Here is a 16,345-nt window from a genome sequence, read left to right as displayed (position 1 = left end):
GCAACTAAATAATAGCTTTTAATAGCTTTTATATCTGCCTTGTGTTCAACTGTCCCAATACTTATGCTCATGTCAATGAGTGGGATGAACTCTAAAAGTGCTGTTCTATACGTGTTGAAACAGCTAATAATAAAAAGTGACATTCTGTAGTTTTGTCTCATATTCATCTTTTAATCATATTTGCAAATGTCTTGACTCCACAGCCAACAGAGCAATTTTGTCTTTACTGTTCCAATATTTATGGAGGGGACTGTATATATATCTCCTTATTTATACATACATACACACACACACACACACACACACACACATACATTTTTATATAGCCTTAAAACAAGATAAATTTACTTGAGAAGCCAAATTGCACAAGGTACAGAGACTATTAATTTGTTATATTAAAATAGTGATATATAAAAAAATAATAATCCAATTTTAGTTTTAAGATTACAACTGTAATAGGATTAAATTTTTAACCAAAATGTATGCTTATCTTGTTTTAAGCCCGTTTATATATTTTGAAATACAAATGAAGAAAAATACTGAATAAATACAGATCTTTTGCAGTGTCAAATCCTTGTAAAACACAGTAGGTCAAATCTTGAGATAAATGCTATAAACACTGTGTTTGTAATCTATCTTTCGCTTCAGCTTTATTATTTGATTCATCTAAAGCTCAGTGCTTTGAGAGTGGCAGCGGGAAAACCGCAGGATTTACGGAGCACATAGCATCTGGTGCTCTGTCACACTACATCTAAACTGGTCTTCCATTTCAAGGATATCTTTTGCTCTAATATCTGTGTGAGATTGCAGCGGTCCAGAGCAGAAGAAAGAGCAAAGCCGCACACGCACTGTAGCAGAGGAAACCAAATCCTCTCAAATGAAATTGTGTGACGTGCTGAAGAACTTCAAAAACCTGCCCTTTACACGTGACTATGCCAAGCCTGCATACGTAATACGGCTGCGTGAACTAAAACACAACAACATAAGGACTGCAGTAAGGCTATGAGTGTATTATGATGGAATTAGAAGAGAGTGCATGTTTCTTCAAAACAGCCAAACTATATATAAGCATCCAGTGGGGTAATACTTCAGCCTGGGGCATTTTTTAATCTGACAGACAGAGACCACAGAATCCATACTCTTTACAGGCTGCTTTACTTCCACGCTCCATCTTTGATGAATGTATCTGAGATTGGATAGGACAGCCCGCTTTAAAATTATGAATGCGGTTTACGGGATGAGGGAGGGATAGAGTGGAAAGGAAGTACACCAGACTGGAAAAGGGATCACAGCAAAGTATTGTGGGAATTTACCTGTGAATGGCAGCAAAGAGGTCCTCTGTGGTGCGGGGCCGTGTGGGGGTCACCATGTCCTCACATTTGTCACTGTTGATGCTGGGAGACTGAGTGACGTCCAACGTGCTGGACTCGAACACCTCACCTGGTAGAACATTCATATATTAAACTCATATAATAATAATATATATTTAAATACATACATACATATATATATATATACATACATATATATATATATATATATATATATATATATATATATATATATATATATATATATATATGCGCTTCCAACACCAAGGTCAAAAGCATTTAAAAATTCATAAAAGCATCTACCAAATGGATAAATGTAATGTAAATGTGCTCTGATAATAAACTCAGCTGTCAAACCGATACGGTCTTGCTCATAAATACATGCCTTGCATTCTAGAACTCGATACTGTTACGTCAAAATGCATAGGCATGTTGGGACAAACTTGTCTAACAAAAACATTCAAAGAATGGAGGGGAAAACCTTCTAAGCAGATTTAAAAACACTAGAGAGCTTGAACACGGATTATGCAAAATATAAGAAAACACAAGATTTTAAAACAGTCAGTGAAAATCCTACATTTCATACAAATACCAAGACACATTACACAGCTGTCAATAAATCCAAGGACACGCACATATGCATCACGCTGTTCAATTGTAACGTGTATGAAAGACGGTAAAAAAGCTGTATGTTTAATATTCTCTTACATTGTTATGGTCGTATCCACCTTTCCAGAGTTCAGTTGCTCTGCTCTCTTCTCATCTCACATCTGCACTTGCCTGAGCTGCTGAGGGTGATCTCACATTACGCGCTCTCTTCCCTACCCCTCCCTCACTTCTCTCCTCCTATACCCACTGTCAGCTCCACCCCCCACCCCATCCCGTTTAAAAGCTTTCCCTAGGGAATGCTGTCCCATTCTATCCTGACCCTGGCTAGAAGTGTGAGTGTGGTCACTGTGACAATGGTGATGTTGAAAGAGATGCACATATTCTCTTAAGCTGTAATGATTTTAAAAATATAAGAGAGAAATACCTAGAAAAGTCCTGATATGTAAGCTGCACACCTTCATTAAACTAAAAATGTGTGTACTGTGTATACTCTAAATATTCATTAAATAATGAATAATTTATTAATATTATTCATTTACATTTGTCATGTCATGTAACATGCATGCAAAACATCTACTGAGAGAATGAATAAACGGAAGAATGAACAATAGAAGGATATGGAGGAATAGAAGAATCAAAAGTCAAAGGGACAGATGGTGGTAAGAGAGGAGGGGTGGCTAAATGAATATATTGATAGTTTTGGGAAAAGACAGAGAAAGAAGTACAAGTACTGAATCCAAAGGGTTGCTGCAGTGATGTCCCATTCTAAGCCCTAATTCACTTAAGGGTGGATGTGAGCAAAATCAGCCAACTTTTACTTTAAATGCACAAATGCACTCACCCACAAGTTCTCTATTTCTTTACAATGCTGTTTTAATACAAGCTGCTAATGTGCATCCGCTTGTTCCTATCATCTCTCTTTATGTAATTTAGAGGTTGAGATCACAATGTCATCCAATAGTGTCTCTGACTCTTTTAAAAGGCCAGAGCATTTAAAATTGTATGATTTTGTGTCATCCAATTTTATAAATGATCTCCAAACTCAAGAGTAAAATTAGGAAAATCTAACTCACCACTTTCATCATCTTTAGAGCCAAAAGATCCTGTGCTGCTGGTTACATCTTCATCATCTCTTTCTTCATCCTCTGCTTCAGAGGTGCCCTTGTCTGCATCAGGAGTAATGGTGCCAGGAGTCTGGGAGAACTCCTGAGCCTCACCATTTGGTGGCGAAATGTCTCTTATCTCCTCAGGAGGTGCAGACATGTCAATGCCATCTTTCTCAGTAGCCTTTTCTTCCTGTTCTGTCACAGGTGTGGTGTACAGATCTTCAGCTGTAGAGATTTTATCGTCATTCTGAGCACTCAGCAAATCACTGACATGATCCACTGAGGAAAAAATGAAAGAAAACTTGGGCTTTTTGGAAATCAGAGGAGGCTTCTTCTTAGGTGTAGAGTTTTGTGGCGTTTCCGCAGGTAATGCGAGGGCAGTCTCGAGACCATCTACTTCAGTTGTGGCCTTAACAAATGGTTCTATAGATCTTGGTGTGGTTAAGCAGGATGTCTGTTCAGAATGTGATATTACACAGTCAGGTTTTGCTTCAACATGGCTATCCTGGCTATGCTGGATGGAGAGTTTTTTCTCTGGAGATGATGACCTTAAATTTGGAGGTATGCAAGGGATGCCCTGAGGAACTGTGGGATGCCCTGGTTTTTGAGGCTTCTCTGGTGACTGGGGTCTGCCTAACTGGCTAACGCCATTGTTTTCTGGCCTTTTTGCTGGCCGAAGCTGCACACTCTGCAGGGCCAAAGGGGTGATGAGAGGCATGCCAATCTTACTAAGCTCCTCAGAGTGAGGCGACACTGGTTTTCTGTCTAGGTTCACTGGTTTTAGGCCACCTTTAATTTCCTTTAAGCAGGCAGAGGAAGGTGTAGGTGGTGTCAAACTGGGTAGGTGTTGATTTTGGGGTGGAGAATAAGCAGGCAGTGGTGGAGGTGGTGGTGGAGGGCTGAAAGAACTATTGAGGCTTGACAAGACAGGGTCAGTCAACACTTCCGGAGGTGGAGGTGGTGGAAATTCAGGGGAGGAATTGATGTAAGGAGGGCTCATGGATGCTTGCTGATGGGGGGTTGTGTGTAAAAGAGGTGGCGGAGGGGGAAATTTCTGGTCTATAGTGCACACAGGCCCGGAGGGCGGAAGGGGAGGAGGAGAGGATGGAGGATTAAAAGGTACAAGAGCCACAGGACCAGCTGGTAGAGGAGGCGGAGGAGGAATATTGTTCCTGTTGGAATCAGAGGTGTTGGAGGAAAGAGAAGTGGAAGACGACGATATGGATACAGATGAAAGCAGGGATGATTTTCTTTCAGGCACTCTGGGTTTGGGCTTGCCTGATGGGGACATGCATCTCATGAAGGAGGGAACCGGAGTGCCAGCTGTTGGAGTGTTGGATTGACTCGAGTATCCACTTGATGGAGAAGTCAACCGATGTACCCTATCCGGTGATGAGGTGTCTATTTTTGGCTTCACAGACACATCATTTCCTTCCTGAGCATGAGGAAGATTAGCCTGGATACCATTGTGGAGGCTTTTCCCATTTGCCATCTCAACTACTTGTCCAGCAGAAAGTGAATTGGTGCAAGGTGACTGTGTCTGATCTCCAGATGGACGAGGGTACTCCATGTAGTAGCCCCAGGAGTCCGCATAATCAGAACGGAGGCTACTAGTGTCACTATGAGAAGGTGTGACGTGACAAATGGAGTACACATGAGCCATCCCTGTAGCTGACACACCACTGCTGCCTGCACTGATGCTGCTCTGGCTCCTGGAACGAAGCATCCAGGGGTCCTCATAGTCACTACAAGGACTATGAGATGGTGAGGTGGAGGAACCTTTGCCTTTCAGCCCATTCTGAAGTGACTTCTGGAGCGTGGCAATCAATGACTCGTTGAGAAGCGGACCATTTCTAATATCTGACCGTCCAATATTGGCAGTGGGAGAGCTGGCTTTCTTAGGCTTTCGTCTTAGAGAGTCTGTGCGTGCTGGTGGAAGAGGTGGTTTCTTAGGCTTGCGTAGAGAAATGGAACGTGACAGTGACCTGTCACTGTACAAGCTGTTTCGGTCTTCTTGCTCACCCAGGCACTCGTACATACTGTGTCTTGCCGCTCTTCCTCCTATGCCATGACCATGGCCGCTACCCTGGCTCCTTGACCTAAGGCCTGAATCCAGATGCATGGAAGTGTAGTAGCCATCATTGTCCATAGAGTAGAGCGAACTAGAGTCTGTGCCTTTTGAGGAGCGTTCAAGGCTACTATAGAGATGGTTTATGGGTGTTGAGCAGCTGGAAGATAGTGCCCTTTTGGGCAAGACATTCTCAGGAGTGTCGTAAATCCATTGCTCGTCTGAAGACAGTGTTCCTGCGGCAAGGGTGCTGTGGCTATGCAAACTGCTATCGGACTGGCCAGTCTCACTGCAGGTATCCTTCATACCTGCTTCTGGTGTGTGTGATCCTGTGCCCACACTACTGGTGCTCTCACTGTTGACAGCTGAGACGATGCTGAGAGGTCTAGCTTTAGTGTACGGTGAGCCAGCAAGTGGGCTCTGGCCAGGGCTTGACGTGGTGTGAAGTGTGATAACCTCAGCAGAACATGATAGAGTAGCATTAGGTATAAGGGAGGTTGAGTAGGCAGCATGTGGAGAAACTACACAGGCTGGACCCGAGACAGATCCCCACTCCCTTTGAGTACCTCTAACCTCCTGAGATTTTGGCCGTGCTTGGGTGCATACCCTGGGGGCATTCCTCATGTGCACCACAGTCTCATCTACTTGTAATTTTCCAATCTGCTGAGTTGACTTTGCAGTGGAGTCTTCTTGCCTGAAAGGGGTGCTACTGTAAAGGGGCTCTGCGTTAAGAGAGACCCGTGCACCTCGTGGCAAGCTGTGAAAACGTTGGATATCATTGCCAAACTGTGGTGCCATTACAACAACTGAATTTCCAGGGGAGCTCCCATCGGAAACTGAAGAGATGTTCGTGGCAGAGGTGGAGATGCCGGCCATCTGAGCAGCAATTCCTTGGCCCTTCTGAGCCCGTATTCTCCTCACAGAGGGTGGGACGATTTTCACATCCTCAGTCTGGCAGCCAAAATCTTTTGTTATAGATCGACGGAGAGTTGAATTCCCATTTATGACTCGCCCAAGTGTTGAATACTGTCCAGGGATAAACATGGACTGTGGCCGAAGCTCTGCTCCATGCCCTTTAGCTGCTGTGGAGAAAAACAGAAAAGAGACAATTATGACAAATACTACAGCTGCTTGTTTCTCTGTTCTCTCCCCTCCATCTCTTTGTGACATCAGCTGCCAATCAGATTAACCCTCTCAATTGAGAGATAATTAATTTGATTAGCTGCAGCCACATGTGGCATGTTGATGACTTCTGGAAACTTTGATTAAGACTGATATCTTAATGCCTGGTGCCAAATATGTTGTCTATTCCTGAGTGTCAATGAGAGTGTGTGCACTAAATCAAGGATCTTAGGGGGACAGGCACTACAGCACGCTTCCACACAAACCACACATATTAATGGGCTTATTCATATATGCATGCATTTGCAGACACATTTTTAGAGTTTAGTTGAAAACCATAGGCTGTTAATGCAATATGCTTCTTGTTACCATATGCACACCGCAGAGTGCAACCTTGCATCTCCTTAACATCACGCTCACTGTTAGCAAATAAATTACCATACAAACATAATCATGATATTCTAAACCATTAGACAGAGACTTGTCTTAAAAGCATTTCTATCAGATCAACTTTAGTTTTAAAACTGACACCGGTGCATGAAGTTAGTCATTACCTCTGCATATATAAACAACACAATAGGACTAAATGTAGATTTATTGTGCATCGCATCAGAAAAAAACATCTTTAAAGAGAATGACACTATTTCTCCCCCACACCCATCTGTTCTGATAGAGAAGAGTTGATTAAAACCTTATCTACCAATAGTAAAACACAAATAGTGATGCAGAATACCCTTTCCACAATCCCCATAATCTTGCATGTGCGCAAACAGAAATGGCATTTTAACTGTACGCTAGTGTTATTGAAAATGGATATGAAACTTGCTCATAAAACACCCAACTATGATGACTATCTGCAACTTTCTTTCTTCTACTATGTCGTTCCCCCCCGCCTCCCCCCTCTATTACTTCCCTGATAAAATATGAAGTGTTTTGCCAGAGGAATCTGAATAGGGGATTATGCAGTGGCTTCAGTTGGCTACAAAGCATAATGTAACATGCCTCCTCCAACAATGGCTCCAAAATCAGCTCTCACATACACTAACAGGAAGCAAACTAAACAGAATCAGGGACCGTGACCCAGGGGAGTGGTGGGAAATGGAATGCCGCTGGATGCAGCTGTTGGATGGTGAGATTATATAACAGAGAGCGTCGAGAGTATGCATGCAAAGACTCACAGTGAAAAGAGAAGTAATACAAAATCCCAATTTAGGGCAATAAATTAGCAAATCAATACATGATTTGACAGTAGACTTATGAGACAGTAATTTTAAATAGGAATACATTTATTTTGGATAGAGGGAGAGCTCATTTGTAAGTTGCTTTGGATAAAAGCGTCTGCTAAATGACTAAATAAATAAATAAAAATGAATAGTTCAGATTAGGATATAGTTCTAAGATTCTAAAATCAATGCAAAGAAAATGCACTGAGATGGGAATGAGGCACGGTCATGTCAAACTACATTAGATGGTCATGACAGCTACAGTACTACATGAAACTCAACTAAATGGAAACAGGTGAGGCAGGAGCAGCAGCAGCAGCAGAGAGAGCTGGCAAAGCCATACCATACCTAGTTCCTGTTGGACGCTGTCAGGCACCCCTGAAATAGTCTTTCTCCGCTTAACCTTCTTGGGCCGGCGGACCAGAGTGTCAGTGTTTATTAGGGAGCGGCGGATGCTGGCCTGCCTGTCAAACGTCTCCCCTGGAGACCAGTTGACGAGGGCAGACAGGCAAAAGGGCCAGTTAGTAACATACATGCATCACACATGCAGCGCGCACACACACACATACAGTTCCAGTACAGCTTTCATGCAGAGCCACACACATTCTGCATAAGCAAATGATGTGAAAACCAAAGACAAAACTGCACACATATCTACACTCAATTATGTTCAAGTGTATCTGTGTCAAAAATGCAACTATGTTCAAGATTGGGTAGACAACATGCAAACTGCATGCTCTGATCTGTGGTATACTAGGAGAAAATCTAGATCCAAATAGAAAGTTCTCACTCTATATGAAGTATATGAAGAGGCAACCCTTGTACACCTCATACACTTTCTGCTGGACAAGATGTGCTGTAGCGCTGCAAAAGCGAGGGAACTCCAGAGACTGGGCACTGTTGACTAAGCTTCAGCACGCTGGGATGTCTGACTAAGTCACGGAGCTGACAGACTGAATTAGAGCGGGGGTGTGTATGTGTGTGTGCTTTAAAGTCTAATGCAACTTCTTCCTGAGTCATAGTGAAGTTCAGAATTTTTTTGAAGGGATTGGAAATACAGAGCTTATTCTGTCTGAGGAAGAGACTATGTAGTAGGTGAAACGGTGTTCTTTTGGATAAGGTGTGTGTGTACACTTCACAGCAAAGAATTTGTGAGACTTAATGCTCAAACAGATAACTCTCAAAGGTCAAAGAGATAGAGACAGAACTGTTAACATGAGAATTGTTAATGCACTCATACACATTCATGTTAGATCTATCCACATGGTTATGTATCCAGAACAGGCAGTAAGTAGTGATCATGCATGCAGTGCTCAAATGTTAGGTTACTAGGAATTACAAATAAAATTCAGTAACAAATTCTAAGATTTTGCTATCCACATGAAACAAACTATGAGTTTAACAGACCAACTATATGGATTCTAGACTGACAAACATACAGACTCTTCAGAGTCACAACATGGAAGTGACAATTTTAACTGCAGTGCTGGCTGGTTTGACTGACAGCTGATGGGATATATTATTAAATTTCTTGCCTGTGACATTGATGGGGACAATATCTGTGAGAACGGCCTGAGCCTGCTGCCTCATCTTCTCTTCTGGAGTGGGCAGGGGCGGAGCTTTGGACCGTGACATTTGTCCATCAACCTCAACCCCCTCCACCCGCGCTTGACTCTGTGCTCTCATTTGGCAGGTGTCTTTCTCTTCCTCTCCTGAAGATGCTGTGGACTGGACAAGAGGTAAAAATACAGTGAGTTTTATGACTGCAGGGGGCTTATAGAGATAAGTAAGTCCAAAAAATAAAACAAAGCATTTTTTGAGACTAGTAGGGAGTTTCAGACTCAGAGCTCCTACACCCCTTATTTCTCTTTAACTTTAGCCAAGGGTTGTTTAAGGGTTCTGTGCCCCGACTTATTGGAGCTCCAGGAGTATACAGAGCAGTTTCACAGCAACTGACCACCAAACCACACATTCACATAAACGCACTGAGAAACTCAGAGAAAGAATAAAGAACGGGAGCTGAGAGAGGGGAAAAACCAGTGAAGCGTTAAAACTCTGTTCAAGCATTTTGATTCTGAAATGGGACGCCGTTCGCAGCAGAGTTACAAGTGGACCATCTGAAGTTTCAATCCAACACCTGGGCCTCCCTCAGCCTCCCTAACAAACCAACTGTAGTTAAATCACTGCAATACATTTAATTATCCATCCAGGTCACTAACAATAGTGCAAAACCTATTCACAGCTGCCTGAGGTCTTGTTTTATGTTTCAACATTTTATTACCTGTCCTGCTTCAGTCGGATTGGAATGACTTTCAGTGTAAAATAAAGAGTACTTCTAAAAAAATGCTGCTTCTACAAAAGCTTTCCCCAATAAAATAGTTCAATGAATTTTTAAAACCAAAAATCGGCAGCAAAAAACTTTTCAAAAGCAGCAAACAATTTTTATGTTTTATGATGTTAAGGCATTGAAATAACATCCTAAAATGTGAAAAAAGGTTCTCCATGATATAGCAAAAAGCAGGAGAAAGAAAAAAGAAAGAACAAGAAAAAGGAAAGCAAAAGACCCGTCCAGCAGTGTAACCTGAGTTAACCTCAATCCCAATGGGCTGGGAAAGCAGGTCTAGGGTGGTAAAAAAGGTTAAAAGGGCATGGGATCCTTTAGGGAGGGCTAGGGGTAATAGGAGGACAAAAGGACCCCTGAATCTTTGCTTTTACAGGGTCTGACCTTTCCAGGGCCCCTGAACGGAGTGTGATTATAAGTGATAAAGACGAGACAGAATGAGGGCAAGCGTAAGATGGGCATGCTATAAACAAAACTGCATAATTATTTCTTGCTAAAACTTTTATGGTTGTCCAATTGAATTCATTCAGTTAAAGTCCTTTTCTTTTAAACCTGTCTTCAGTGCGCACAGGCTGAACAGCAGCTTTGTAGAATGAAAAATCTCAGTAAATAACAAGTGCAGTTGTTGCTTTCTAACACATTCTGAGTAATAGTTTCATTAGAGTGTCAGTCTCCTGGGGTTCAGCTCTCATAATGTGGCCACACATGGCTGACAACATTAATGAAGCCAGCAGAGATACTGAAGAACTGAGGCGGGAACTCCACAGAGGCACATGTGGGAGGCTTGATTCAGTACCCAGAACACATCTGCAGGCAGACACTCTCTCCAGCAGAGGGTAGCCAAATCCTACAGGCTGCTACACAGTCACTGCATTCACAGACCAGCTTTCTGTACTGATTTAAGATTATTCTTTTTATGGCCAGTAAGGAATATGATGGCAAATACTGTAAATATACGCTAACAAATAATACACTTTACACCACTTCAATTCATGCTTTTTTTTTTTTTTTTTTTTTTTAAATCAGGCATCAGAACATTAAAATGTACTGTGAAAAACACTGGAAAATGTTTCAGTACATTTGAAACCTGGCATTGATAGAGTATTTTTTTAACTATAAGATGCGTTTAACAAACTTATATTATATGGGCTGCATATTTAGTACATACATATATGTAAATATACTATAAACAACAACAGTAATAATTGTTACTATTCTAATATTTTATATGAATATAAAATAAAATATAATAAAAATACAATAAAATATATGAAAATATCAAAGCAGTACTAATGGCCAAAAAAAATTGATTAAATACGCCTACCTTTTTATCAGCTTCATCATCTTCTATATCCTCGTCCTCATGTTGGGAGTTTGTGGAGCCTGAGAAGGTGGGCCCCTGTGAGTAGTACTGTGAGCTGCGGAAGCCATCTTTCCTCAGTTTATCACATTCTGTAGGAACAGAGCAGACACATCAGGCCAGGTTTGACAAAGTTTTTAAGAACTTTCAAACATGAACTGAAGTATAAAGCAGGTAGTGTTTATTTGGCTTCCTCCAGTGGTCTGAGAGTGAAAGCACCATTTTTAAATCATGAAAATGAGGAATGATGTAAAGAGGAATTGTTTCATCTATGAACTATTTAAAAAATTATAATATTGAATTAAAATTTTATTTTGCGCCTATACACTTGTGGATGTTAGACAGACTTTGTAAAGAGATTTTAAAACAGTAGTAGACTGAGATGTGTTCCGCTCTGTATGTTTGTGCGTGTGTTTGACAATGCGCAGACTGCTTCAGACTGGCTTTTTAAGCTAACTGTTGCAGATGGCAGCCACATCCCCTTGGCACACATCCCACAATCCCTTCAGTCATCCAGTCAGCTGAATCCGGCAGTCTCTCTGCTGACAAACACACGCTCATCTGCTGCATGTCTTTCCTTATTTCCTGACTTACATTTTATGACACTGAACTGCTGCTGGGTGATGCACCACATTAAGTAGCTCAAGTGTGCCATTTCTGTCCCACTAACAGCAACAAACTGAATTGCAATTTATTTTTAATTTTTATTGAGTTTCAAACAGGTTTCCCAAACGATTCTCTCATTCGCCATTAGCCAAAAATAAAAAAAACTCTCACCATGGCTGTCATGCTGGTCAAGATGCTCAAACAGAGCAATGTTTTGATAGCATCACAGAGTCATAGTGTTTACAAATTAAAAAGGGGGAAAATATGCCATTGAAGGATATCTAAATTCATTTTTAGAAAAAAAAAAACTAAAAAAAAAAAAAAAAGAATGATAAAAAATAACTTAAACATAAAAAGAATGTTATTTAAATGTTTAATTAAAGATATTAAAAATGTAATACCTTTTAATATATTTGGAAAGAGAGCAACATTTACTTTTAGCCCACGGCCTTTGATCAAATTTGGTTTTTGGCCCTTCATGTTTAAAGTTTGGGAACCCCTGCACAAGAGCAACAAACATAAGAGACAAATCCAGACAGTGTAACATAAATAAAACCAGACAGACTGTTAAAAAGTCTTCCACTAATTCTCTGAAACCAGCATTTATTCTATTTGCTAATCCTTTACGGTTTCCATCAACACGTATTTGTCAGCTAAGACTTTAAAGAGACAAGCAAGTTTACAAACACTTTACAACTTGTCATAAAAAATGTCCAAGGCACCTGTGAACTTCCACTGATCCGCATGTGTGCTTTTGTGTTGTTTGTCTTGCCAGATTAAAAGTTAAGCACTGACTTTTTTTTTCATAATCAAAGAGAGACTTCCAGAAAAGAAAATGCGAGTGAAAAGTTTACTGCAACCGCATTGGGAAAAGTGTTCGATGGTACAGCTCTACCTGTCTTCATGTCTTCCTCTCTGCCATCTGAAAGCCAGAAGTCTCTATTATAGTAATATGACCTACACACCTGTGCCTGCATAATTAATCAGGCTTCACATCAGCCACCTGCACTGCTAGATCAGTCTTGGGTTACAGTTAACTTCTAGTCTAAAATCTGCTAACCGAACCTTTGAGCTGAGCTGTACAGCTAGATCGACCCTTGGATGTCACTAACAGGCCGTTTCACAGGTGTCCAGTGAACTAATGACATCATGGGCACGTTTACCTGCTGCTCAGTATGTTTGTTTCATAGCAATGCTGATGTCATGAGCACTGCAGCGGCTCTGATGTTGATTCTGGTGTCTTACCTCTGAGAGCTGTTTTCAGGTTCACTTTGGCCTGGTGGTGCAGGTCTTCCACGCAGGCTGGTCTGGAGCCCGGCAGAAAGACGTTCTCCTGCTGGTGCCATGGAGCTGTGTAGTGCACAGTCCACTTTTTCTCTTCATCCAGATTAGATACGGCTAAAAAAAGCACACACACAAAAATGTAGGTTATTTATATGCCATAATAAACATTCAATGTACCTATTTACTCGTGCCACTTAATGCAAAGAACATGCGCATATAACTAAATGCAAGTAAAAGCGACCAAATGTATCCATTTGTGGACTCACTGTGAGTCAAAACAGAGCCAAAAGGACTCCTGCGGGATTTCATTTTGTTTTAAAGTTGGCTACTTTTAACTGAGTGAACCCTAAACACTTGAAACAAAGAGTGACTTTAAGTGAACAAGAAGACCGGTACAAGCTAGCAGAGGTGCAAACGGGTCATGGCGTAAAGGGGAATCTTGGAGGAAAGACCCCTGGAGCTTGAACCTCCAGCTGTCCCGACAGCAAACAAACAAAAACAACAGGCTGGTCGTTTTAACATGAGAGGAAGGGAAAGTAGAGGAGCAGTGGTGGGAGTTTTCTCACAGGTGTGAGGAGCTGTGTGTCCACAGGTGGCACTGGGCCGTTAGGCTGTGATGGCCCATCATGTGAGAGCTGCCAGACTGACAAGCGGAGCCCACGGGGGGCCATTGTGTTTATTCATGACACATCAGGACTTTCAATATAGAAGTGATTTCTTACTCTAGAGAGACTAACACATACTGACCTGTGATTGCAAATTAATCTACCAAGGGCTTCTGTACAAAGCTTCTGGTCTCTCTATGGCCAAATGTCATTATTTTTTCAATTTCAAAATAAAATAAATAAATAAAAATAAACCAATAAATAAAATTAAATCATTAAAAAAATATTATAACCCTAAAAACTAAACTAAAAAAGCCACAAAAACATAAAATAATAATAGAATCGAATAAACATACAGAATAAAAAATATAATGAGAATTTTTACATTTGTTAATGTTTTTGAAAGAAGTCTTGTATGCTCACCAAGGCTGCATTTATTTGATCAAAAATACAGTAAAAAAAAGTTACATGAGATATAATTATTAAATAAAATATTAATGATAATAAATATTTTCTAATATATTTAAAGCAGACTTTTTAGTTACCAAAACAGTTATACTATTTAATATGTTTCTGGAAATCATGATGTCACTATACCTTTTGATTAATTCAATGTATCCTTGGTGAGTAAAAGTATGATGTTAACTTAACAGAAGTTTGGATCCAAAAGTACAATATGAAAATGAAAAGACACCATTGGGGGCAGGAGAAGGTGCTGGAATCAAACAAGCAATCAAAGTGTGAAAACATGTTTTTTCATTCCCTCTCCAGGTTTTTCTCTCTTTATTAACCACAACACTGAGCCTTTGAACTTGTTCAAATCCATTCTGGGCTTCAAAGGGACACTTTCTCCTCAAAGGCATCATCTGTGAATGTACAGACATCAGACAGGACAAAGCAGGCAAACACATGGGAGGACACAGAGGGCATTTGTAAATGGAACGACACAATCATCTAAGAAGTGCTATAGATTCACAGATATCTCTGTTTGGGACATACATTAAAGTCTGTGAGGCCACTAAACATTAAGCTAAAAGAGCAGAGGCCTTTAGCTTTTAGCTGTGTATAATTAAGTATTATGAACAAAAATCAAATCACTGGCTTGTCCCTAGAATACATCCACAGTTGGAAATATTGATGCATCGAGTTTGCCTCGGGTTAGTACATAAATGTTATGTGATCATGGCTTCATCAGTGTGGTGGTAACTACTAAACAGGTCAATAATCTACCAACCAGCTGACTGTCACATAACCAGACCAACATGGAAGCCGCACAAATAGAATTGCACACAACTGGAACATCATTTCAGTTCTACATATCCCCAATTCTTGGCATGTGTGTAAACATCACAATTTATGTGCCCAATGTATGTAAGCAGCTATTTTCAAAATGTCTTCCTGCACACGTCGCAGAAAAAAAGGGTACCCAAACACATTTGTTCATTCGATCAACAAGACCATTTGCTGGACAACAAAACCAGATGCACAAAAAGCATTAAACAACCTTCGTACTTCGGAGAGATAAAAGTGAAGTGCCTACAATAAATATCAGATAATTCCAGAATAGGCAATACACACACTCACACAGCCCTGTCCACAAGCCATTAAACATGTCTGTGTGCTTGTGTGGAGTGAGGAGAGCAGCATCAGGAACAAAAACCTGCATTGTGCCCAACATCAATCTCCACATCAGCCTGAGCTCAGCACTCAGAATCAGCCTATTCAAAACTCCCATGATCCCTCTGGTCCTGCTCGTACCCACACAAAACACACACACAGTCACCATCCACCACATGTAACACTGGAATATGGTTGAGCTCATACAATTAATTTTGGCTCAGAAGATAAATTATCCCAATTAAAAATGAATGACAATAAAAAAAAAAAAAAATTATATATATATATATATATGAAGAGTTTATTTGCAAAAACAGATAACTCAATTTTCAAAAGGGGAAGGGGTGTGTGGCCTCAGAATGTGTGCTCTGCATTTAACCCATCCAAGTGTACACACAGTAGTGAACATACACCCGGAGCAGTGGGCAGCCAATGCTTCGGCGCCCGGGGAGCAGTTGGGGGTTCAGTGCCTTGCTCAAGGGTCTCGCTTCAGTCGTGGTATTGAGGGTGAAGAGAGTGTTGGTTATTCACTCCCCCACCTACAATCCCTGCCGGACCTGAGACTCGAACCCACGACCTTTAGGTTACAAGTCTGACTCTCTATCAATTAGGCCACGACTGCCTTTTTTGCAAAAAAAAAAAAATCATGTTTTTTATTATGTTATCATGTTTTTACTGTGTTTTATTAGTTGTTAGTTAGTTGTTTTTTAACCTAGTCAAAAACAAAAAAAACCCCAACTGCAGTTTCATTGAGACTAATTGGAATACACAATGAAAAAATATGATTCTGTTATACACACACACACACACACACACACACACAGGGTTTGAAATTTACACCTGCCAAATGCGGGTAAAAATCAGCTGTGGCGGGTAACGCTGTCAAATCACTAGCCAATTTGGCGGGGTACTTCGTAAGTTATGCTCACTCATTAATTTCTTGGGGAAGTTCATGCAAGGCAAATCTGCGCAGGTTTAGCGCAAAAACTGAACTCATGAGACATCATGGCATTATTGAGTATATTGCAAAAACCAAACAAAACACACCTACAGAGTGCACTAGACTACGTGAT

General features: G+C 40.8%; 1 protein-coding gene across 1 annotated transcript in view; it reads right to left on the bottom strand.

Annotated features, from left to right (window-relative positions):
* LOC306880246 (NHS-like protein 1) overlaps positions 1-16,345 on the bottom strand; it is a gene marked incomplete at its 5' end in the record, with an annotated part of 102,794 nt that overhangs the window by 4,945 nt on the left and 81,504 nt on the right. Inside the window, 6 exons of the mRNA XM_079433651.1 lie at positions 1,314-1,440; positions 3,014-6,196; positions 7,808-7,939; positions 8,995-9,187; positions 11,125-11,252; positions 13,012-13,164. Coding sequence (XP_079289777.1) covers positions 1,314-1,440; positions 3,014-6,196; positions 7,808-7,939; positions 8,995-9,187; positions 11,125-11,252; positions 13,012-13,164 — 3,916 coding nt within the window. The remainder of the gene's footprint in view (positions 1-1,313; positions 1,441-3,013; positions 6,197-7,807; positions 7,940-8,994; positions 9,188-11,124; positions 11,253-13,011; positions 13,165-16,345) is intronic.

Source organism: Barbus barbus (genome assembly GCF_936440315.1).
Source record: "Barbus barbus genome assembly, chromosome: 14".
Classification (NCBI taxonomy): Eukaryota; Metazoa; Chordata; class Actinopteri; order Cypriniformes; family Cyprinidae; genus Barbus; species Barbus barbus.
Note: the sequence above shows the minus strand (reverse complement) of the source record. Positions and strands in the feature narration are given on the sequence as shown.